Source organism: Vespula pensylvanica, chromosome 8 (genome assembly GCF_014466175.1).
Source record: "Vespula pensylvanica isolate Volc-1 chromosome 8, ASM1446617v1, whole genome shotgun sequence".
NCBI lineage: Eukaryota > Metazoa > Arthropoda > Insecta > Hymenoptera > Vespidae > Vespula > Vespula pensylvanica.
The window spans coordinates 5,144,576-5,171,859 of NC_057692.1; the positions used below are offsets into that span (position 1 = coordinate 5,144,576).

A 27,284-nucleotide genomic window follows, 5' to 3' on the forward strand; every position below is an offset into this window, starting at 1 on the left:
CGCACCAACGTTTTTTATACGATTTTATATCGAACACATACACATTAATGATCCATAAGATACTGCATTTTTTCTATAAAGAGGATATCGTTCCTCTCGTATATTTCTATGTAAAAAGAAAGAAAAATAATGAAATGATTCACGATAAAAGCCGCGGTGTAAATAATAATAATAATAAAAAAAAACGCACAACGCTTAGGTTTCACGGCGGCCGCGAATAATTCATATTAAAAGGGACCGATTTTTCTGTCCGATTTTAATCGAAACTTTTGAAATCGAGGATCAAGAGAGATCGATCGATGTTTTTGTTTTAGCGAATTCGAAAGATCTTATTCCGAGCACAACTTTCTAATTTAAACTCGAGCCGACGATTTCGAAATCGTTCTATAGCTTTCTCGACAATATGTCCAACGTTGATTTCGTCGTTGATATTTTTTCGAAAATCCGAAGATCATCATCGAAATAATCGATAACGACGAACACGTGTCACGTACACACGCGCACGCACACATACATACATATATACATAAATACGTACATAACCGATGAACTATCTTCGCGGATATTAAACTTCGATCATTTCGAATGGCTTAGGCCTTTAAGAGTGAACACGAATGTGTTCCTCTTCACACATACACGCATACAGTTACGATAATTATGTTATTTAAATTAATATCAGCGCGCGTTTTAATAACTCTTATGGTAACCCTTTGTTTTTATTTAGTTTTAAAAAAGTATAATAATAATAATTATTATTATTAGTTCTCGATCCTTTGTATATATATATATTCGCAAGACTCAATAAAAAAAAAAAAAAAAAAAAAAAAATCGGATGTGACATAATAATTTCAATATCCTTATTAAATAATGGCGATCTGAATTTAATATGAAAAATAATGAAATCTTAAACAGTGTGGAGGAATATTTAGGTATAAAAAGACGCATCATTTTTCTTTTTTTTTCTCTTTTTCTTATTTATTTGCAATATTTTCATATAATTGGTAACTGATTTCGGATAACTAGTATACTAAAAACCTAAACAACGTACGAAACATTATACATAGTTGTCTTAGATGTGCTAAGGCGGCTATTTACAATATTGTGTTGAGTCACACACGTCGATTTATTTATAATCTTCTTTTTCTTCTTCTCCTCCTTCTTCTTCTTCTTCTTCTTCTTAACAATGCGAGCAGACATATCTCTCTGCATTACCGTTCGTGCAATGCCAAACATTAATATTATTTATTTATTTATTTATTTATTTATTTATTTATTTTTTATTTTCATCTTCATCTCTTATCTTTTATTTTTATTTTTATCATTTTTGTAAAACTTCGTGTTTCATCTCTTTCATCCTTTCTCAATAAATTCTCTAAAACTTTCAAAAAACGAAGTTTAAACAATCCATAATCGATTATACAATTCGTAATGATTAATTAAACATTTTTTTTTTTTTTTTTTTTTTTTTTTTTTTTTTTTTTTAATAAGCATGTCTTTCTCTCTCTAATCAAACGATCGCGACGAGGTAAGTTCGACAAATTCTATTTTCAACGTATCAGTCAAAAATAAATAAATAAATAAATAAATGAAAAACAAGCAAATCGTTATTTTGGAAGAAGTTTCAAAGAGAAGACGTCGTAAGAGCGAAGAAAATTGATGAAGACAAAGTTTTATTGGAGGAACGCTGCACGAAAGGAAAAAAAAAAAAAAAAAAGAAATGAAAGACAAGAAAAATTTGAAAGAAGAAAATAAAAAGAAAAATAAAATGAAATAAAAATTTGCACGTATATATTCTGATGTATGCACACATAAATCGTGTAGATACATAACGCGTACCTTCTTTGAAAATTTCGACTAAACAACGATTTGTTATTTAATTCGTGATGACTCGACAAATGTCTATATTACATTAATAGTAAAAGGGCGGTGTAAATTGAACCGATGAGACTGGATATAGTTACATATTTTATGTATGCATATATATATATATGTGTGTGTGTGTATATATATATATATATATATATATATGTATATAAAAATCGAATGAAGAAAACCAGCCTTTCAAATTGTCCCTTTGTGTGTGTGTTATTTCAACGTACCTCGTGATATGTTTCGTTTATTCTCGCACGTACATCTCATACATATCATACATACACATAAATAATTAATAAGAAGAAAAAAAAATGAAGTATGTATATTTTGAGTTCCTTTTTTTTTTCTTTTTCTTTTTCTTTTTCTTTTTCTTTTTCTCTTTATATTGCACTGTGATTAGAGGGTGAATAATTTGATTTATACGAGCCGAAATTATTAGTGTGACGTGCGAGCACCAATCGAAAAAATATTTTTTCTCCTCCTACTCCTCTTCCACTTCCTCCATTTTGTTTATCGTCGATGCATTCGAGATTGTTATTATAACACATATCATGAGACAGCGTCTTTTTGTGTTTTTTGTTTGTTTCTTAATACACATCATAATTGCTTTATCATCGCTTTAATAATAACGAAAAGCTCTGTAACATCGTAGAACCTTTTTTTATTTTTTATTTATCTTCTTTTTTTCATTTTTTTTTTTCATTTTTTTTTTATTTTTACTTTTTTTTCTGTTTTTTATTATTATTATTTTTTTTTTTTTTTAATATATTTTTCCTATCGAGTTTCTTTTTTAAAATTCAAAATTGGATTAGAAAGAAAAAAAAGGAAAAAAGAAAAAAAATATATGGAATGACTTTAAAGAGAACGCTCTGTATATGTCGCGAATGAAAAATTACGATTGACTAATTTACGATGAAATTCAACCATTTTTATCATACATACATATGAATAGTATGTAGTATATACATATATACGAAATCGTTTTTATTTATTTTATTTTATTTATTTATTTAATTAATTTTTTTTTTTTTTTTTTAACAATGACCCGATAAAATAGACTTTGTTCCTTAATCTTTTCTTTCGTTTTCTTTTTTGTTATTTCGACTATAATCCTTTTTCTTTTTTGCTTCTTTTTTGTTCACATTTTTATTTATTTATTTATTTATTTCTTTATTAATTATTATATTTTTTTTTTTTTTTTTCTTCAAGACACTCGCGGTTAAAAAGGGTCGACGATTGTTCATTGCGTCGATCGTAAACGTCCTACATATGTTGCAGTTGTACATACATACCATCCTCGTGTTTTAAGATCAGTACTGTACTAAAAGGATTAAAAATTTAGAAACAACCTTATATATTCTTTTCTTCTTTCACAACCATTCTTTAAGAGAGAACAAAATTGATCTAATATTCGCAAACGACCAAACAAATTTGGTATTAAGGCTTATGTTCTTACTTTTTTATTCTCTCTTAATATTGTTTTTGTTTTTGTTTCTGTAATTTTTTTTTTTTTTCTTTTCTTTTTCTTTGTTTTAATTACAGTACTCATCTTTTCACGAGGAATCTTTCATAAAAACGACGGATATCGACGTTCGCTAGGAGGAAATCATCGTGTAAGGAAGGATATACAATGATATTCTCGCTACAGTATAATTTCTAATACTCGATAAAATGATTAACAGAGAAAGATTGTGAAAAGAAAAAAAGAAAAAAATAATAATAATAATAATAATAATAAAAAAAAAGAAGAAAAAAAGAAATTAATTAAGATAGAACGATAAAAATGAACGAAATAACAGCTAAGGCCCGTCGTGGCATTAACGTATTAGTGATTCTATCACGCATATAGAATTTTAGCCGTTTCGCTTTTACAAACGCTTAGCGACTACTCTCTACCAGGCTTAGATTATTTTTTTTCTCTCTTTTTTTTTTTCCTTTCTTTCTTTTTCTTTTTTATATTTTTTTTATTTTTCTTTTTTTTTTTTTTTTTTATACAAACGCGCGAGCAGATTGCTGCTACGCGTAATCTTTCATAAGATGATCGCCGAGCGTATATAAACCCGTTTAATATCGTTTAACGCATTTTTATAAACATATCTCTATCTATTTATATATACAAATAATAATAATAATAATAATAATATATGTATGTGTGTGTGTTGTGTATATATATATATATATGTTGGTGAGTAGATGTGATTGGATGTATGTTTCTATGTATATATGTGTATGTATGTGTATATATATATACACACACGCATACATACATATATGTATGTATATATAGATGCATGTATCACGTGTACCTGTGTGCATGTGAGGATTTTTTTCAATGGACAAATCCATTGTTCACAACGTCTTTGCTTTTCTTTGTTGTTTGTTGTTGTTGTTTGTTGTTGTTGTTTGTTGTTGTTATTGTTGTTGTTGTCGTCGTCGTTGTCGTCGTCATCGTCATTGTCGTCGTCGTCGTCGTCGTCGTCGTTTTTTCACACTTCGCTAGCACTATTCAACAAATTTCTATGTTATCGATAATTATTCGTCCGAGATAAGAAATCAATTTTCGTTGCCAACTTGGAACGAAGAAACACTCCATTTTTGCCTCTCTCCTCGTAGCTTCCCCATTTCTTGTCTCTCGAGTATTGGAAATAAGAAAGGAAAAAGGAAAAAGAAGAAAAGAAAAAAATCGAGAAGATCAAACGAGACTCGAATTCGAAATTATAATTTTTCCAATTTTAGTTCCTTCTCGCGATACTACAAAGAGAACAAAGAAGAGTCTCTCTCTCTCTCTCTCTCTCTTTCTTTTTTCTTCTTTTTTCTTTTTCTCTTTCTCGAATTTTCCCGCAAAAAAGAAGCTCGATTCGATGCAAATCTTAATCTCGAGTGGTTCATCCTTTTCTATATTTTTCTCCTTTTTTATTTTATGCACCTATATATCGATCGTTCAACGGTAATGATATACGAGCACGATTAGTCTTTCTAATCGTTGACTTTCTAGATTATGTTTTGCCACATTTTTAGGTTCATCCTCTTGGTGGTTCATTGTGCGTGCCGCGAAAGCGAAGACCCGCTTGCTCATTCGCGTCTTCATCTTTATCGAAGCCAGCGTTACTATTATCATAATCATCATTATCATCATAATCATCATTATCATCGTTATTATTATTATTATTATCATTATCATCATTATCATCGTCCTCGTCGCCATCATCGTTGTTGTCGTTGTTATTTTTGTTGTTGTTGTAGTTGTTATTGTTGTTGTTACTATTATTGTTCCTGTTATTCCTCTTTTTTTTCTTGTTTATATGATCATAGAACGATTTAGAAGCGACAAGGAAAGGATGCTCATGGTGTATCACTTTTCTCTAGGTTTCCAAACCTGGTACGAGGCTGTGGAAAGTTTGGATATCGTGGAAAGCTCTGCCACAGCTCTGATTGTTGTTCCTTTCGAATTTGGCTAGGTCAAAATGTTCATCGAGCGATTGCAACTCGACCAATCGTTCCTCCAACGTTTTCGCTGAATCTGCGAACCTAGCAAAGTCACAGATCCTGTCAGGATCGCAACCAACTACATCAGCGACTTCCATCATGCCTACGTCCGTCGATCTGCTTGCCAGTTGAGTACTGGGGTCGTCCAGGTCAGCTGGGAAGAGGACAGAGTTGTTGCAGGAATTTGTGTTGACGTTTGGCGTCATCGTCGTCGTTGCCGTTGGCGATGCCGCTTGTATCGTTGGTGTCGTTGTCGTCGACGTAACATTCGTCGTGGACGTATGGTCGACCATGTTCGTTGGACCACGTACGTCGACCGTACCACCCAAACGATCCTCCGAATAGACCAAATGATGATGAGCCGATTCCGCGTCGTGAACATCATCGATATGGGAAAGTAATCGAGGGGTTGGTGGTAGGATGTAAAAGTCGCTGAAAACGTCGTCTTGTAGGTCTAACTCGTCGTGCCTTTGGCGTTTCGTACTAAGCCCATCGTTTCTCGTATCATCGGCCAGCCTATCGAAAGTAACAACAGAAAACAAGGATAACAAATGGATTTTTTATCGATCGCACAAATATATTTTTCGTTTCATATTTTCCTTTTCTCCTTTACGAATTAATAAAAATGAAAATAATCCTTCGCTCACCTCTTTCTCGAATTACTGTCATCATCGACGATAAGATTACTGGAAACATTGTTCTCCTTCGTCGAGTCATTCAAATACGTGACCACCGGAAGTCCATAGTTCCTAGTCTTCTCGTCCCGGTTTTCACGCTGCAATCGTCTAACTGCATTGTTTATTAGGACCGATCTGCACAAACTCGCTTCGGGATCCTCGATTCTACGTAATTTTCCAGCGGATATTTTGAGAAGTCGACGACGTTCCTCTCTTGCACGATACTTTGCCGAAATCATCGTGGGTCTGCTCCTACGAATCACTAAGTCCTCCTCCAATCTCATCTTAACGTCTGCAAAAAGAAAATGAAAATGCAACGATTTATAGATTTTGTTTAAATCGACAACGTACGAGGAATCGTATTTACTCCTCGAATCAATATTTACGATAACCTCGGAGCAACATATTTGATATTTTTAAAGGAAGGGGAATGGAAAGAAATAGACGAACAACATCAGAGATTACCTGGATCGGTGCCTAACTCGACGTATTACGTCAAAGTTATATATCAAATGAAGTCTCTTTGAAAGTGATTATTTTTGATCGAGCTATAATATAAGGATTAGTTCTTTACTATGAAACTTCAAAGTGTATTGTAAGAAGATCATTAAATATTTTCTAGACATTTAATATGTAAATTTCCCTATATATAACTATATTATGGAATTGAATGAAATTATATATATATATATATATATATATATATATATATATATATATGGAATTAGATGAAATTCCATATATATTTAACGAGATCAAAGATCTCACTGAACTACATTTTAATAATGAAAATTACTCCTTTTACATTTTAAAATGGATATCACATAAAAGAAATAAAAAGAAAACAAAATGGAGACGTTGATAAGCAAGTGATCATGTTCTTATAAAGATAGACTACGTCGATAACGACGGAGGTGCCTTTTTCTTTTCCCCTATTGTCAACGGCTGACCCAGATACTCGTTTCCGTCTTTTCGACAAAACGCGATCGAATTGACGCTAGTGAAACATCTTTTCCTCTTTATTTTTTTCTTTTTGTCTTTTTTAAAACACCATCATCATATTCTCGCCCTACAAAGAAGAATACACAACAACCACGACGACGATGATGACGACGCGATGCATACTCGAACGTATTATTTGCTTCAAGGTCGACGAAATTATCTCTTGTTGGCGATACACGCATACACAGCAACGTTTCAAAGCTTTCGTAAGGTTCATTGCTGATAGTTCGTTGTTCCATCCGACGATTCGAACGTTCGAAAAATTTATTATAACAATTAATTCATAAAATTCAATATGGCGTTACATCATCGATAAACAATTAGACAAACATTTCGATCCGAAATCTAATATTTTTTCTTCCTTCGAACAACACGTTTTCAATATTCTCTTGTAATATATTGTTTACTTTTATTTATTATTATTTTTATTGAATATCTTGACCTTATTTTAAGAGAGACCTATAAGAGAAGAATTATATGTATAGTATATAACACAGGTTCGATAAAATATCATAAAATGTCAACAAGAAGTGACGTTACAAAATCGTCTTATCGAACATTGTAAATAATTTCTCTCTCTCTCTCTCTCTCTCTCTTTCTCTACGTGATAATAAATCGTATAATTTTTCTCGAAGATTTTATAAAAAGAAGAAAAAAAAGAAAAGGAAAAAATAAATAAAAGAAAATAAGAATAAAATAAAAAACTGTAGACCGACTATGTAAAGTATGAATTATCTCGGTTGGCGTTAAACTATGCGAATACGAGAGATATAACGTCACCCATTGGAAAATAATCTTCCGTTGGGTATAATCGTCGAAAGAAAATAGTAGACAACGATGTTTTATCCAGCGTGCCGATCCATAAAGAAGACTTTACGTATTATCCAGTTTTCGACGACGATAACTCGTAGTTTAATGCATCACGATTGAATCATACGGTTGCTATGAAAATGACGTGTAATAGACAGCAGTCACACAATCACCAAGCAAGTATAATATATATACTGCACCTAGTTGGCCGCTTTTTAAGCGGATCTCTCGTTTGCTCTTTTCTACTTATTTTATTTAATATGTAAATATGTACGTCTCTAGATATTCATTTCGTCATAAAATCTACGTCGTTTAATTTCGACAATTAATGTGCTTACAACTTTTGTAACACAACGTTCTTTAACAACACATTTTTAACCGGTCACGAGTATACTACTCTCGTCTATAACGAGAAGTACGCGTCCGAATTATTTAATTATTGAAATATAAAATAATGATGCAAATCGTTATTGTATTGAACGGATCTAAACTATCAAAAGTGAAGGCTAAAAATTTCTATATGATTTTAATAATAATTAAATATCAATTATCCTTCTTTTCTTGAGATTTTTTAGATTAATATCTTCGTTCGTTTCTTTTTCAGATTGTGAAACTTACATGAAACTAGATTTGAAAAGTTCTCGAAAAGGACAGTAATAGAATCGTTTAGAAATTTTTTTAGCCAATCATTTTTTATTATCTCGAATAATGTTTTCTTAATTTTGATATTATCAATTCTTCTGGATTTGTAATATATAATCGAGATGAAACGTATTACCTTTTTTACATACATGTATGTAACAATTATCATAGATGATATCGATGTGTTAAAAAACTACAAAGATGGCCGATAAAAGTTTGAAGGTTAACAACGACAAAGATAAAAATATGAAATCGTTGCTTGTGACCTTCGGTCGGTAAAATAAAAATTTTCATTTTCATAGACAAATCATTTTGAAATATAACTTCGAGGCAATAAACGAGATTAGATTTCTTCGAGACGACTATCTCGTCACTTTCGAAGTATTCTTGTTCTTCTTCTTGTTCTTCTTCTTCTTCTTCTTCTTCTTCATCTTCTTTTTCTTTATAACATTCTTCGAATTATTATTATACACGACACGTCCATTTCCCAAGTACTCGGATGGATAAGAAAATGTTCCTTTTTTTTTTTATTATTCTCGAAGCAAAAAAATTACTCGAAGGAGAAATCGAAAATAATAAAACTATACGTCGATGTGTTTTCTATAATATGAAATACTCGTTCGTGATTGGTCGACAATTATCATCATTAAGGCAGCTTTTAATATATCCCGTTAATTTAATTCTTCGTATAAAACGATAAATTATCTCTTACGTTTCTTTTTTTTTTTTTCTTCATAAAAATGCTCGAAGAAATATATTACATTTATTTTAATATTAATATATATATATATTAATACATTTTTTGATTAATATATGTTTCATGAATTTTTCATAGCATACGTATGACAAAAAATCGCATTTACGAAAGTAGGCTTAAAGATTCGAGCGCGCTTCCGCGCATGTGTGAGTGCGTGTACGTGTCGTGTGCGTGCGTATACATGTCGTGTTCGTGTGCGTGTGAGTGCGTACGCGTAAAGGTGTGTATCTACGAGTGCTTTTTCTCATCGCCTCGGTAAGCGCGTCGTTTTTAGTAGAAAACGAGGACACGATTGTTTCGCCTCGGTGCTTTTTCGGACGCAACTTGTTTCGCTTCCTGCAAAAGGTGATTCTTTTACATCGAACGACGAAAATCCCGTAGAAAACTGTGGATAAGTGATTTACGTACATTATGCGTATATACCTACATACATGCATATGCGTAGAATCGTTTAAACGAATCGTCATGGTTCATGGTTATTTTTATATCTTTATTAAGACGGAACACGCACGATAGATCGATCGGTAAAACAGAAAACTCTTTCTCTCTTAATTTCTTTTTATCTTCCATAAAAAATAATTAATTTCTTAGAAAAATGGAAAAAGTAATAAAAAAAATTAAATTGGTCGGTTAGAAGATAAGTAATTATATATGTATATGATATATATATATATATATGTATGTATGTACGTATGTATGTATGTACGTATATATAAAGACATGTACGAATCAAAATGGCGGAGCTTCTTCATGCGACACGACATATCGTGGTTTTACATTCCGTTAATAGAAAGCTACTTGTGAAACGAGATACAATTATGCGACTTGGTTGGAATAGTAGAGGAGTAGAAAAAAAAAAGAAGAAAGAAAGAGAGGGAAAGAAAAAAAGAAAGAATGAAAGAAAGAAGACATGCAGTAAGTAAATAAGTAAGTAAGTAAGTAAGTAGAAAGTACAAATCGTAGTGATTTCGTGTGAAATCTGGACGGTAGTATCCTTCCTAAGAGTGAGTTCCATTTGAAATGGGTCAATTGTAGGTTAACTAATTAAATGGTTACAACCAAACCGAGGGAGAATTAAATCGTTAAGCAAGCCGAAACGTTAAGTTACGTCTATTTATTTATCCGTGCTTTAGAGAGCTCACGCATTCGTGATCACCGGATGACAAAATCGTATATGTATGTATGTATGTATGTTAAGTACAGTAAGAAGTGTAAATGTAAGTGTACGTTCTACTTTAAAGATACGACTACTACCACCAACCACCATCGTGTTGTTTTACGTATCTGAATTATTTCGTCACTCAATTGTTCCGTTTCGACGCGATTAGTTGCAGAAAAAAAAAAAAGAAAGAAAGAAAAAGAAAAGACAAACAAACAAAAAAAGGAACTAGCAAGAAAGTCGAGTTAACTGGGTCGACAGTCGAATCGAATTTATTCGTAAATATTAAAATATACGAGATTATAAATATGAATGCGATGATTTTTCGCGAAATAACGTTTTTACAGTCACATTTCTATGAAATCGAATTTTTCGCGAGGGAAAAAGAAAAAAAGCAGCCAACGTACTAATATCATTCTCTGGAAATCATACTAAACTCATCATCGGGGATCTTATTTCGAAGAAATTAAACGCGACACTCGTTTTCAGGATTTTCCAAGCGAACGTATTATAAACAGGATATATTCTTTTACACTTCATCGTATTATATAGCTTCCTTTGATATCATAGATTACTTCGTATGTATCGTATGTACATATAGGTCGTGTTACTTCTTAGGGCTTGCCCTTTTAGAAACGAGTGATAATCTATCATCTGTTTGACAAATATATGACATTGTTGTCTGCCTTATGAGAATATCGATATTCGATACACGCACACATACATATGCATGCATGCATGATACATTTACAATGATAAGATAGAAAGCAGTTTTTGAAATGTTTATGGGAAAATATTTTTTTTTTCGTTCCTTTTTCTCTCTCTTTTTTTTTTTTTTTTTTTTTTTTTAATTTTTATCGAATGTACGCATCGAGAACCTTGTCGTGTAAATCTGTCGATGAATATAAAATGATAATGAAAATGAAAATAATAAGAAAAAATAAAAACGGAAAGAAAAAGAAACATTTTTTCAACTAATGCTCGTTATCTAGTAAACATCGTTATTAATTAACTTCCAACACTTGGTGTTATCACGATGATGGAGTCACGAATACGCGCGTTCTCGAAATAATCAAGTACGACAGCTTTAGTTACATGATCGGTCGATAGATGGCGACAATCGCGCAGAATGGCGACGAACCCATCGTCGTGTCATACGAATTCCGTTGCAAACTGAAAGAATCGACATAACGGTGTGCGTGTGTGTGTTTGTAAAGCATGCGCTCGCGCGCGTGACACTTGTTGCTAAAAAAAAAAAAAAAAAAAAAGAAAGAGAGGGAAAAAATGGAAAAAAAAAGAAAGAAAACAAAAACATTGGCGGTTTCAAGAAAAGATCGTCGAAAAGTTACTATGTATCTCAGTCTCGAGATACTAAGTATCTCGTAAAATCAAACTTCGAAAAAGGTAACGCAGCACACTTATTGTTAGTCTTTGTCTCTCTCTCTCTCTCTCTCTCTCTCTCTCGCCTTCTTCCTTATGGAATCTCGACTATTCGATACCTCCTGCTTTTTCTTTACTACGTGACGGAATGTTAATGAGATCCAAGATAAGTTAAGAAATCTTTTTTCCTTTTTTTTTTTTCTCTTTTCACAAGGTTAACATTTGCTATAGAGATATGAATAATAATGATCGTCGTATCGACGCTTTTCTATTTTCTTTTTCTTTTTTCTTTCCTTTAAAAGAGAATTTTTTTTATAGGTTGGTATTACATGCATACATACGTTAATATATTCGTATTTAGATACTTTTCTTTGTTCATATCAAGTTTTACTTTTTCATTATTTAATCTCAGATTATTGCATATTTATTATTGTTTATTATATCTTTGTACGAATATCGAAAATTTATTCGTTAACGTTTTTAAGATATAAACGATTTTAAAATATAACGTATTATGGATAACGCTGATTGGTGGAACCTACGATTGGTCAGTTCTCGATGAATCTTTAACAGCTTTTTTTTTTTTTTCATTGGTCGATACAATCGTTTACCTATTTTGACCTACTCTCTTATGGGGGAAACAGATATTCAAGAAGACCAAAGTAGTACAATGTAGTTCTTCGAAAGTAGTAGAGACTTGCGCATAGAGAATGTATATATATGTGTATATATGTACGTACATGTAAGTAAGTACATAAACCTGTTTCAGAAAGTGAGTGAAAGACTTTCTTTACATATCTATCGATCGATCGATCGATCGATTTCGAGACTCCATGAAAACGTACCGTGACGTATTATTCGACGTCCGCTTTGCTATTACGTTGAGTAGAATCGTCGGTTGCGTTAAGATTCAAGTTTCGAAAGTAATTCTCTAATACTATTTGTCGAATCCGATAGAAATAGGAATGAGAACGCGTTGTCTCGAATTACGAGAACTATAGTCATATATACTGTGAGAATTTGATTAAATCGTTTTTCATTTTCGGAAAAACAATCCATCGGACGAAAGGTTATCGTTGTCTTTCTCTATCTCTCTCTCTCTCTCTCTCTCTCTTCCTCTACATATCTTTATAGCTTGAATATATCGCGAATATTGTTAAAAGTGATTTGCGCGACAGTAGCGACACGTTACGGACGATTACCGTAAATGTAATCGATTTGATTTCAGATATCGAAATATAGATTGAGAAGGATATACATGTAAAGATATGTTTTAAGATAGAGAAAGGTAAAATGGCGTCGTGTAAGAAAGAGTGATCATTTCGTTGAAAGTTTCAAAGATGATATTCGTGAAATATTTGAAGGAAGAGCAAAAATTCCAATGGATAGGAAAGAAAGAGGAAGAAGAAAGATGGCAGGATGAGGTGAAGAAGGAAGAGAAGGAATAAGAGGAAGAGGTGGAGGAGGAGGACGAAGGAAGGAAGGAAGGAAGGAAGGAAGGAAGGAAGGAAGGAGGTGCACCAACGAGATAGGAGGAGGCGATTTTACGCTCGAGGTACGCCTAGGCTAACTTTCTCCGCGAATGAAAAAAAAATACGATATAAGATATATACGCGTTACCTAACCTATAAAGTCTACCTTCGAAGTCGCTGACTCGTGCGTCCTCTTAGAACCTTCTTCCCATCCCCATAGCTCTTCAACCCTCTAACATCTAACTCATTTCTTCTCTTTCATTTTTAAACGTATTATATCCTCGTCGCGTCAGTTTTCCTTTTCTTTCATTTTTTTTTTTTTTCTTTTTATATCGCTCTCTCGTTGGTTAGGTACATACATGTATGTATGTATGTATGTATGTATGTATGTATGTTTATATATATATATATATTCTACCATTCGACCTTGTTGTGGGAGAGTAAAAAAGTGTTTCACGTAGCAAACTTTTTTCATTTGTGCACATACACACGCTGAAAAGTAGACGAACGTATATATTTCTCGATTGAAATAATTTCTTAGGAAATATCAATCTCATCGATTGAAAACATTTGATTTCTTATAATTAGAGATATTGGAGATTGTAATGTTTTACATTAATTTGCTTTTCTCATTTCGATAATGAAATAATTCATTAGCTTGGCTCCTCCCCCTCCACTCTCAGCAATGGACTCTCTTCGATCGATTTCCGTTCTGCGAGACGATACCACATTTGCACGCATATACACACATACGCGTATACATATATACATATATACATATATATATATATATATACATACCATACGTCGGACCGAGGCTTGTGCTTTGCAGTTTAGCTCGTAGTACATACATATGTATATATCATGTATGCACTTACTTCGCTGGATGCGTACCGTTACATTCATCCTACTCTTACATCATTGTTCTACAGCGTTTGCCGATTAAACGGAACTTTAACCTCAAATGAAATTAGATCTTATTAGAAGTGCATCTTCGGACAACTTGAAATTATATATATACATATGTATATATGTATGTACGTATTTATGTACGTACGTATGTATGTATGTATGTATGCATGCATGCATGTATATGAACAATTTATTAACATTAAATCAATATTAATCGATATTCGACATATCGATTTTTTTCGAATACCATTTTGAAAATACTGCAGGATTATTCGAAAAAAAAGAAAGTAATATTTAGAATAGAAAGAAGTAAGTCTACCTTCCTAAAACAAGAGATAATTCACGTAATTTATTAACAATAAATCAATATTATTAATCGATAATCGATTAAACGATTTGTCTCGAGCGCCATTTTGAAAATATAGGACGATTATTTTGCCGACATTAAAAATTCGAAGAATAATATAATTCATTTATTAACAATAAATCAATATTAATCGATATTGGATCGAACGATTTTTCTCGGTTGCCATTTTCAAAATATGGCACGATTACTCGAAATAAAAGAAATATGTCGGAAGTAAGTTCTTACTTACTTATTTATATGGCCGAAGAAAAGAAAGATCGTTATATTGATCTATAACAAAATCAATCAAAATAGAGATAGAATAAAATATAAAAATAATGTTCTATTACTTGGTTGCGTTAAAGAAGAGGAAGAAGAAAAAGAAGACGAAGAAGAAGAAGAAGAACGGAGGCGGCCATGTCTAAGGAACGTTGGCCCGTGTCCGTTCTCTCTTCAGGGGCCTTGAAAGGAATGCACGCGCGCGCGCCTCTTAAAAAGAAATCGGTGAATGCGCTTTTACACGCACGCTTATAAATAAATGCGTCCAGTGAACCGGACGTGCATCGTCGAAAAATATTTGACCCTCTCATATACATCGATACGCGTTAAAAATGTATTTCAAAATACATTTTACTGCTATATAATTTTCTTTTAATTGACTTCCGAATTTAAAAACCGACGATCAAATTTAATTAGTTTTCTTTTCCTTTTTTTTTTTTCTCTTTTCATGTTTTCGAAACACGTTCTTTCCTCTCCCACAGCCTTTCACTTTACGATATAGTTTTTTTTTTCTTTTTTTTTTTCTTTTTAGCACTATTGGATAATCGTAATGGAAATTATTGGATGTAACAAGTTTTATCAACGATGTTAATACGATATGATATCATATGATAGAAATTTTTTATATCACAAAAAAATTGATAAAAGTTATATATATATATATATATTTATATATTGTATAAAAACAAAATAGGCAAGAATAGTAAATTTATGCTTTAAAAAAAGATTTCGTATTAATCTGGATTATCGAAAGTAACTTAAGTATCTCTTAAATATATAGATAGATAGTTTGCTCTACTTTGTTGGTAGCTCTCTCTCTTTCTCTCCCTTCCTCTTTCTCTCTCTCTCTTTCCTCTCTACGTGTATATATCTGTAGTATTTTCCTTGGCACGGCTATCGAGCAAGTAACAGTAGCAGTAGCAGCGCAGTAGTAGCAGAGCTTCTCTTTCGCTTATTGGACGCTTCCATTTTCAGGAGGAAAATGAAAAGGTTTCGATCGCACCTTTTACTTCGTTGGATTCTTTTCTTTCTACCAACGTCTCTTACGTAGAATACATAGGATATTCAGATATATGTATAATATAGATATACACATATACATACATACATATATATATATATATATATAAGCTCAGGGTACTCTGGTAAAAATTTTTTTTGCGACTAACTCTCGACGACGACAAGTCTACGTACACACACAGAAAAAGAGAGAGAAAGAGAGAAAGAGAGATATTTGCGACGCCATATATATGCGACGAGGACAATACGCAAGGTTATCGGAAAGCGACAGGGATATGATACTTCGTCTCTCTGTCACATTCTCTCTGTAAGTGAGAAGTATCATGTATATACATATGCTCTCTCTTTCTCTCTCTTTCTCTCTCTCTCTCTCTCTGTGTGTGTGTGTGTGTGTGTGTGTCGATAATTATTATCATTTTGGATTAATTTGTTTATTAACTGATTTTACAAAATTTCATCTTTCTATCTATGTATCTATCTATCTATCTATCTATCTTTTTCTCTCTGATTATTTCTGCGTATTTATATTACGTGTTCATGAATATATCAGATGAATTGATAATTTATTGTCACAAGTTAATTGTTTATTCAATGATTTTATAAAATTTCATCTCTTTCTCTCCTTCCATGAATGAAAGTATATACTAGTAATATATATATATTCGGATATGTTGGACGAGAATAATCGTTTATCGAGTGATTTTACAAAATCGAGAGCGAGAGAGAATTTTTACAAAGAAAGAAAAGAAAAGAAATAAATTATTGCTGACTTTGCAGTAAACAATATTATTTTATTGGAAAGTAAGCGAATCAAAAGTTATTTCCCTTGACAACAATCGACTTCGCTTTCTATTTATCTACCACCTTTATATGTATATATATTTATATATATGTATATATGTACGTATGTAATATGCATTGATCAGTAAGCATTCAATTCAAAGATTTGTTTGTTCGATTTTGCATCACTAATAACTTCTTCTAATTATCGTTAATTTCCTGCGACTGGTTTACATGAAATATACGACGACCCAATATATTTATTTACGATGTTTTTGAAATTCGTGGTTGGTGACATTGAAAAAAAGAGACCTTTACATATTTATTATGTATTAACTTTCGTCGTTCGTATCGATATATCGTTATGTGTGTGTGCGCGCGCGCGCGTGTGCGCGTGTGTGTGTGTGTGTATACACGTATAGTTGATTAATTTTTTTTTGAAATGTTTTAACAATCCTTGATTGCCATTGATCGATAATACCAGCCGATCTTATCAGTCTAAAATAAAAATTCTTATCTCCATAAATCTCATTTATATTTGCAGATATATATATATATATATATATATATATATATACAACATCTCGATTGTTATTTTAATTATACCATACATACATACACACACACGCAATTTATTTTTTATTATTCTTAAATAATAGTAAAAGAAAAAAAAAGAAAAAGTCGATAATCGTCAAGAAGATTATCGATCGATTTTAAATAATGGCGCCCGAAGATAAAAATTTGTATTCTTAATAACCAGCAATTATCCTCGAATTTAATTGGTTCTCTTTATAAACGCGATTTCTGATTGGTCGAATAGATACGTAAAGCGTCATTACGAATATCATAGATACATATGTATGTATATATGATATGTACCTTCATACGTTACGTACGTTACGTTACGTTACGTTACGTTACGTTATGTAGCGTTACGTTACGATTAAGTTACGGTTAGGTTAACACTGTCGTGCTGCCGATTTCGTGGACAGATCGTTTTTGTTTCATGCAAACATAACGTGACGAGTTATCAAAAGCTTGTCACATTAAGGTACTTAAACGATGGCGCACGCGTCACGAGTAATCTTTCCTAGTTGTACGTCTGTATGTTATATGTGTATTGCGTGCTAATACGCGTGTATGTCATGTATCTACATATCACACACACACATGTATATATATGCACTTTATATATGTATCTCTATAAGCAACACAAGAGTACGTCGAATAGCGAAATGGTGGGGAGTAGAGAAATAGGAGAGAGAGAGAGAGAGAGAGAGAGAGAGAGAGAGAGAGAATGAGTGGCGTGGAGGAGTAGGGGAAGGAGCAGGGGATGGGGGAGGGGGTACGACGATGCCGACGCAAATATTGTCGAGCGTCGAGTGACGTCACGAAGAGGAGAACAGCAGCGCGTACTACGTTCGCGTTTGGCACATGCGTGCACTGCCTTCTGTGCTCATCCCCTCTCCTCGCCGCCGCTATCCCTCCCCACTTTATTACCTACTCCCTACTCCCTACTCCTTTCTTTCACCTTCCTCACACGACAGGTACGTACGTAGAGTGTTGTATATACGTGCGGTAACGTGACGACTACTTACATGTCTCTAAAGAATTATCCGGATGCACGCGTGCTTTCTATGCGAGCAATTCATGTTCGTATGTAATATATGTATATGTATACGTATATGCGTATGGAAGCGTATATCCTTTGTATTATTAATTCATCAATTAATTTTTCTTACTAATCATTTGTTTTTTCTTTCTTTTTTTTTTCTTCTTCTTCTTACGACGTATTATCTTCATCGTTTATTTTTTTTTCTTTTCTTTTCTTTTCTTTTAGATCCTATTTATTCAAAATTTTTTTTTCGAAAATTTGTTTATTTATCGCGTTGATCGCTACGTAGATATTTATATGTATATATGCACATACTCTGATCATTTGCATGTCTAATATTTATGTACTTTCGATGATGCTTCTAGTTACAGTCGATAAGATGGATATATGTATGTACATAGATATGTATATACGTATGTTTTAGTAGGAAAATCATGTTCTCTCGGAAGTGCGATAATACCAATATCAATGTATATAGTAGAATCGAGATGGTAGGAGAAGGAAAGAGAAATAGATTCGCATATGTAGGACGCGGTACCGTTTCGCACTACTCGTGTTACGACTTTTCCGTTTTTTTTTTCCCGGATGACGAATTTCTTTTTTCTTTTTTTTTTTTCTTTCCTTCTTCCTTTTTTTTTTTTTTATATATATAAATTTTTTAAGAACAATTCTAATTTGCAATTAATTCCTTTTTCCTAAGAAGAATAGCGCACGATTCCAGACATTCTTTTTTTGTTTTCATCATTTTTTCATCTAATCAAATTTATATACATATATATGTATATATATATTTCTTTTTTCTTTGGCGACTGGAAGATGCGATTAAAAAAAAATCTCTCTCCTTTTCTTTTCCTTTTTTTTTTGTGTGTGTGTGTGTGTTCATTTGTAATTCAGTCAATTCTTATTTTTATATTTATTTATTTATTTAATACTCTTTCTTTCCAATATATGCGTATATAATTTTAATTTTCACGAAGATCCAATTTTCAGGATCAAACTTAATTCGTTATTATAATAATAGTTGGATGTTTATTCGAATGTTATTACGAAAGTAATAAGAGAAAAAGAGAGGAAAAGAGAGAAAAAGAGAGAAAAAGAGGGACGTCGAGAAATTGGCGAGGGAAAAAGAGAAGTGCCATGGTCGGATAGTACTTTATTACCGCGATTTATGTAGTAGAGAGAGCGTACGCGCGACGACCGTCGAGGTTGTACGGAGCCATCGTTAAATAGGCCGTGACCATTCGAACGACTTTCTCCCGCAGCCGCAATGAGCGAAGACTTTGAAAAAAAAAAAGAAAAAGAAAAATGAAGAAAATAAAAAATAAAAAAAAATGAAAAGAAAAACAAAAAAAAAGAATGGCTCTCGTATTTAGTAGAACAGACCGGAATAACGGTGTGTAAATGTATATGTGTAAATGTATATGTGTATATGTATGTGTGTGTTCCCCTCGTAGCGTCCCTATGAGAAAGAAAAATCGAGCTCTCGTTTTTCGATTCGATTAATCGAAGTTTCTCGATAATAATGATAATAATAATAATAATAATTATTATTATTACATATATATATATATATATACATGTAACATGTAGAAAATGCATAATAGTGTTATTCAAAGATGATATTCGAGATCGAATTCGTTCGTTCGAAAAAAATTCATTCATTTATAAAGGAAGGAAAAGAAAAAAAGAAAAGAAACGATCGCATCGAAAATGAAGAAAATTTGTGTTTGAATTACGTAGGAAGACCTTTGAAAATTTCAACTTTGTGAAATTTACTATCTTCTCTATCGTCGTCCTAGTCGTTTTGTCATTGTCGTCGTAGTCGGAAATTAACGTGCGCATTATTTTCCCATAATTTTCCATGCAAGTAAGTCTCTTGGTTACGTTTAATTAGCTTGCTACCAGGGGCTCCACTTTCCTGTTAAATTGCATCAAGAAGTTCGGTACAATGTGCCTCCGACGTTTCGTGAACAAGAAGCGTCGAAACGAATGCGAGTTACGCTAACTTCGACAGAAAGAGAAAGAGAGAGACAGAAAAAGAAAGAGAGAGAGAGAGAGAGAGAGAGAGAGAGAGAGAGAGAGAGAGAGAGAGAGAGAGAGAGAGAGTTGCTTCGGTTTGTTAATATATTATTACATTTACAAAATAATACATTTACACCTTTTTTTTTCTTTTTCTCTTTTTTTAAACAAAGTCCGTCCAAGTCGATAATCTCGACGATGTCGATATGACAATCGAATTAATCTTCGTAGACGATAATCAACGACAATAACTTAACCTCAAAAAACAAATCGTGTAACGACGCAATAGATTTTGTCACGAACAAGATGAGAAAGTTTTAAAGCAGATAATTTTCCTTTATTCTTATCGAAGTTCAATTTGTCTTTGCGAGTACGAGTCTAATCGCTTCTCTGAATTTTCGAGAATGAAAGAACAAAAAAAAAAAACAAAAAAAGAAGAAAAACAGAACAAAGTTCAACATACAAGTGACAATATTTATAATATAATCGCGATCGATAAGAGAGCGAACGTAATTATCGAATTAAAAATAGTTACGGTCAGAAATTAGAAGTTGGAAAAAAAGATCAGTCGATTCGATTCGATCATTTTCACGATGTTAATATCGACATCGATCAATTATACGATAATTATAAAAGCGAACGAATGAATTGAGATATGTTCGATTGAAAGAGGTAGTACAGGCGTTTTATATAGAGGGTGAAAAAAAAAAAATAAAAAAGAAAAGAGAAAAAAAATAATATATAAAAAAAAAGATCGTTCAACAGAGATTAGAATTACAAAATTTCGCTGAGCGTGCGGCGCGGATCGTCGTTCTTTCCGTTGCCACCATCCGTGCCAAATGATATTCTATTCTTGCGCGAGCTTCTTGTAGATACGACAACGAAGACGACTACGACGTACGATGTGCGATTGAGATACGAGAACGGCGCCGACGATACAACACAACGACGACGACGACGACGACGACGACGACGAAGACGAAGACGACGAAGACGACGAAGACGACGACACAACACGTTTACTATTACATAGAATAAAAAAAAAGAAAAAGGAAAGAAAGAAAGAAAGAAAGAAAGAAAAAGAAAGAGGAACGGTCGATCGATAGATAGAATTGATCTTTTCTTTGGCTTGCATTTGCTTTGGGGAGCATCATCGAGGGGTACAAACGCGACGATAAGCGCTATCAATCGGAAGCAATGAACGTATATGGGTGTGTATGTATACGTGTATATATGTATATATAAACAAGTATAAATATATACATGTATGTATATATGATTCGTGAAGTCGCCGCCTGTGGTCGCTACGAGAAGTCGCATCTCTCGCTCTCTCTCTCTCTCTCTCTCTCTCTCTCTCTCTCTCTCTCTCTCTCTCTCTCTCTCACACGTTCTAGCGGTCACGAGGTCACGACGATTCCCGATCGCCGAGTCCGAACTTTACCGAACAAAGGAACTGCAACTCCGGATGGTTATCTACGTAAATCGAGTCGGTTACGCCGTCGTTAAGCGATAACGGTTAACACTTATTTTTTCTCACTCTTGTGAACTCTCGATCGATTCGTAGAAATAATATATTCACCCAACCTACCCTCTCTGTACGGTTTTTCCTCCACCTCCTCCTATTCTACCGACTCTTCTCTCCATCTCTTTTGATTGCACGAACGTTTCAATATTAAAAAAATAATGCAACAGGTTAGAAAATGAAACGGATAACGAAAAATTAAGTATTACTTCTTTTTTTAGTTTTCAATTTGGTATTTCATTATGTGCATGTGTGTGTATGTGTGTATATATATATATATATATATATATATTCGTGAAATTAATAGCGTAACGGAAAGAGTTCAATAACACCAAAGACAGGAGAGGCTCGCGTGAAAGGAACGTCGCCCTTCACTTTCTCCGAATCACTGATTTCACATACTACTACTACTACTACTACTACTACTATTACTATATTACTACACTATACTACTACCGTTGCTACTACACCACCTCTTTTTTTTTTTCTTTTACCAGAGTTAATTGTTAGCTATCTAACGTAAATTTTTATCTTATCTAAATTTCTATCATTGATTATCTACACGATAATCCAATCAAACATCTCGTATTTATATAAGAAATATTAAAATCAGTATCAATAAGTAACATAAGAGATTTTTCTATTTAAAGATGAAACATTGCAAGTTTCTACAGTAATCTTATCGATACGATATTTCTAACGTTTATATATTGGCAAAACGTGTTAAACAGATCGATTCTAGAAAAACTCGAAATCCATATAGACACACACGCATACGCGCGCGCGCGCGTATTAACCTCAATTTGGAAATAAGGTTGAAGCATCATCTATTATCTTTTGCATATCTAAAGTAGGTTCATAAGACGCAACCCAGATGCAGATTTCTTTGACAACTCTCATTCGAATTTTTTAACTCGAAGAAAAGGAGTGAAAAAGAGAAAGAGAGAGATAGAGAAAAACAAAAAAAGAAAGAAAGAAAGAAAGAAAGAAAGAAAGAAAGCAAGCAAGAAAAAGAACATCGAACGATCATCCGCTTACTTTGTTGGGCAAAGGCTGCCGCGTTTGCCATAAAGCTACATCAATACACGGCAATCACGCTAAGAGCAGATGTTATGCCCCCGCCAGACCAACGGCGTCTCGTCGATGCGAACCGAAGAAGAGTGGAGAGAGAGAGAGAAATAGAAGGAGGGAGGTAGGGAGGGAGAATGAGTGAGTGAGTGAGAGAGAGAGAGAGAGGTGAGAAGGTAGTGGGGGGAGCGATCGGCTCGCGTCGCCGATACTCGGCAGCCGAAGTGCTTAGCCGCTGTCGGTCCGATGATACTACGCGCCAACAGCAGCAACAGCAGCAGCAGCGGCAGCAGCAGCACTACTACACAAGGTTTCATGGCACGCGTGCGCGTTCTGTGTGTGCGTGTTCACCGCCGCTGCTGTTGCCGTTGCCATTGCCGCCGCCACCGCTACCGCCACCACCACCACCACCATTACTACTACTATTCTACTACACTACTACTACTACTCCTACTACTACTACTACTACTACTACCGCCTCCGACACGCGAGATAGTTCGTTAGTATAGTCGCGGATTGGCTGGAAAGAGGAGAGAGGGGTTTAGGGGGGGGGGGCAAGTGGCATGAGTAGAATGCGATGACGACGATGCGAGAGACCGACAGGACGACGAGAACGTTAGAGAGAGGGAGACGGACAGACAAACAGACAGACAGAGGCAGAGGTAGAGGGAGAGAGAGAGAGAGAGAGAGAGAGAGAGAGAGAGAGAGAGAGAGAGAGAGAGAGAGAGAGAGAGAAGTGAGGTTTGACTCGACGTCGACGTCGACGTCGCGAGAGAACGCGAGTCCGGGACGTGCCTGTGGCGTCGACGATGTAGCTAGACGACGCCTGACGTCACACCTTCTCTCCACCAGCTTGTTACAGAACGATCTACTAACTCTCTTTCTCTCTCTCTCTCTCTCTCATACCTTCAAACATGTATATATATATACGTCCACTCACTTGGTTACGATCGAACTGGACCGATTTTTCATCCGTTCTTTTTTTCTTTTCTCTTTTCTTTTTTCTCTCTTTTTTTTTTTTTTTTTTTTTTAATATAGGTTACGAAATAGCTACATGTATGAAGATTATTAATATCTTATTTGATCGATTCGATTTGGAATATCTAAAATTGATTTCTAAATGAGAGAAATATAATATTAATGATTTCTCACGTAGCAGATTATATTGTTACAAGCGTAATTTATACTCTTATAATTTTCTTTATGCTATTCGATGACTTCCTTCTTTTTCTCTTTTCTTCTTTTCTTTCTTTCTTTTCTTTTTATAGTTTGTTTATTCACTCATTCGTCGTAATAAATAAGTGTTATATGTCCCATACCATATATATTTCTAATCACTTTAATGGTCGTTAATACGTAACGCGATAGCTATTCCACTGATGTGTTACACCGATATTATTGATCTAGGACTTGATCGTATATATATATATATATATATATATATATATATATAAATTTTTTTTTCGCAATCCCTTCTTTTCTAATTCCGTTCGGTCCGAATAATCCGAGAGAAATAATATGCGTTTTATATCGAGAAGAAATATGGAAAACTCTTATCTTTCCGTCTTAGTTCAAAGTTCGTTCGGGTTAGTATCGTCGTCGATGAACGACGCAAAATAATAATTCCCTTTATCTTTCGTTTATATTTTTCTAATTTATATTTAATTAGTTTTAACTGGAGTGAATTCCTCGTTAGAAAAAAAAATAAAATAAAATAAAATAAAATAAAATAAAATAAAATAAAACGGACCAAAATAAACATAAATAAGAAGAGAAATCTAACGGGTTATATTATATATCGTGATATCGATGGTTCCACGAGTAACGAGTATGTTTCTATGTATGTATATATGTGTACTTGTATTTTGTACGTACGTATACATATATACATATATATATATATATATATATATATATATATATATATATATATATACACGACTACTTTCGATCTAGCATGGATCGTTTTACGCGAAGTACTAGTAAGGCTTGCTCGGCGCCTTTGTTCGGCATCCGAGGTCGATTCGACGTCGTCTTTTCCGAGTATGAAGAATGCGTAAACCATTTCGTGAAGAATCTTTGATGTACTTACGTATATATATATATATATACACATATATAAAATATACATATATATATATACAAGGTGTTTTAAAAATTTGATTGCTTTCAAGAATTCCAAGTTGTTAAAAAAGAGAGAGAGAGAGAGGAAAAAAGAGGAAAATATTTTACTTCGATATACATATAACATACATTCATACATATGTACGCATACGTTTGTAAAAATTTTTTTCACGATGGCTTTTAAGATTTTTATCAGAAAAAAAAAAGAAAAAGAAAAAAACAAGAAATATTTTACTTAGTTCCTTTCTTCCTTCCTTTCTTTCTTTCTTTCTTTCTTTCTTTCTTTTTTTCTTTTTTTCTTTCTCTTCCTTTTTCGATCATCTAAATTTCATATATGATTATATTGCGATGATTCTCCGGTACGGTTCGATGTATTTATAAAATATTTCGAATGTCATTGAAAATTTATGCTTCACGATGATTCTTGAAGCACAATTTTTAACAAACATATCGAGGACGTATCGATAAGAAGGTCGGGTGAGCAAATGGGGGAGAGGTAGGGGGATAGGAGGGAGAAAGAAAAAAGAATAATAAAGCAAACGATGAATTGTTAAGGAAAATGAAGTATGAATATGTTAAAAAGCTAATGACGTTAATTCTAAGCGTTGGTTTCCTCCTCCGAGAGAAGAATTTGTCCGTCACGTATATAAGTGTGACGTAACGCAAGCGTCAATAATTATCGTCGAGAGAGGGAGAGAGAGAGAGAGAGAGAGAGAGAGAGAGAGAGAGAGAGAGAGAGAGAGAGAGAAAGAGAAAGAAAGATAGGGATAGAGAGTGGTCTGACGTAGTATATATGAAACATACGTCAATATTTTTGGGGGGAAAAAAAAAAAGAAAAACTGTGTAAGAAAAATGCGTAATAAATAACAATATAATATAATTATATATACGATATGTATATATATATATATAAATATATATAATAGAATAATATAATATAATTAGGAATTTTAAAAAGTAAAATAAGTAGATAGAGGATATATGTCCCAAAAAAATTGTTAAACGTATCGAAAAGTTTCTTGGTCGATCTTAAAAAAATTTAATCGCTGGTTTTAAAGCTAATTAATATTTTTTAAATCGTACGATTACAAGCTTTGCTCGCGGATTTAATTCTCGAAGGATAGTAATTGATTTTTACAAGTTTACCCTTTACAGGGACTTTAGGCTAATCTAGGAACTTTCTTCGAGGCATCGTTCTATAATATCATCGAAACGAAAAACAGAAGTACAATATACACAAACATACATATATATGTATATATATATATATAAGTATACGTATATATTACATGGCAGTCTGTTTAGTTTCTCTTATCGTTTAAAAGATATGACTCGCATATATAACGTATACGTGTCGATCTTTTTCCCTCTTTGTCTTTGTCTTTGTCTTTCTTGAAGACTACGATCGTCAGCACCATTTATACGAGGATCTGCATTTATTTACGCACACAAACATTCAGAATGAAACATGTTCCGCGAGAGACTTTGTTGTTCGATTTAATTTTATCAAGGGGAACCATTCAGACGACTATTAATTTTTATTTATCGAGAAAGATAATTAGAAGGTCGTTAAAAAAAGAAGAAGGAAAAAAAAAAAAAGAGAAGAATTTGAAAGATTTAATATATAATTTCTTTCGTAATTCCCATTCAGAATTGTAATATTTCACGACGTAACATTCGATACGGAAAAATTTATGACGACGCAATTTAGATAACAAAAATTAGGAAGGATTTAATAAAAAAAAGTCACGTTTAGCGCCGTATTAATTAATAATTCTAATAATTTCACTCGACGTTAGATTCGCGATGGAAAAATTTATAACGTTACGATGATGAAATTTAGATAAGAAAAATTCAAAGGAGAGAGGAAGAGAGAAAGAGAAAGAGATATAGAGAGAGATTTATAGTACAATTTGTTCGTTGGTATTCATTTGGAATTTTAAATATTTCCCGATGTTATAATAATAAGAAATTATCGAATGTTATAATTAATCGATAGAAAAATGTCAGACTAAAATATTATCAAATATCATCTATCTGTCTATTCGGTGCGATAGAATAAATAGTAAGAAAATAATTTTCAATCGTGTGGTTTGAGAAAGGTCAGTGACAGAGAAAGAAAAAGTAAGAGAACGTAATGTACTTTCTCTTTCTCTCCGAAAGAATTCGTCTCTTTTAATCGCTCTGTCCAGTAAAGGAAGACGGAACATGTATTTCCCTCTCTCTCTCTCTCTCTCTCTCTCTCTCTCTCTCTCTCTTTCTCTCTCTGATCTCCTTCGGGGTAAACGTACGCATGGACGTCTTTATAAAACGCGTGGCTTCTCTTCCATCGCCTTGCTGTT

General features: G+C 33.2%; 1 protein-coding gene and 1 long non-coding RNA gene across 7 annotated transcripts in view; one reads left to right on the plus strand and one right to left on the minus strand.

The window, feature by feature from the left end:
• Positions 1-4,728: 4,728 nt before the first annotated feature.
• LOC122631205 overlaps positions 4,729-27,284 on the minus strand; it is a 36,523-nt gene continuing 13,967 nt past the window's right edge. The window contains exons 1-3 of one of the 2 annotated variants that reach the window (XM_043816599.1): positions 22,789-22,918; positions 6,006-6,327; positions 4,729-5,874 (exon numbers count right to left, since the gene is read on the minus strand). In XM_043816599.1, coding sequence (XP_043672534.1) covers positions 5,235-5,874; positions 6,006-6,327; positions 22,789-22,819 — 993 coding nt within the window. In that variant the 5' untranslated portion in view covers positions 22,820-22,918 and the 3' untranslated portion in view covers positions 4,729-5,234. Of the gene's footprint in view, positions 5,875-6,005; positions 6,328-22,788; positions 22,919-27,284 lie in introns of those variants that run through there. The other variant, XM_043816600.1, reaches the window with a different exon arrangement.
• The window catches only part of LOC122631206, a 110,854-nt gene continuing 92,548 nt past the window's right edge, over positions 8,979-27,284 (plus strand). For 2 of the 5 annotated variants that reach the window (XR_006327638.1, XR_006327641.1), the window contains exon 1: positions 9,965-10,173. This is a non-coding gene — a long non-coding RNA (uncharacterized LOC122631206). Of the gene's footprint in view, positions 9,592-9,964; positions 10,174-13,260; positions 13,341-27,284 lie in introns of those variants that run through there. The other 3 variants (XR_006327639.1, XR_006327640.1, XR_006327642.1) reach the window with 3 other exon arrangements.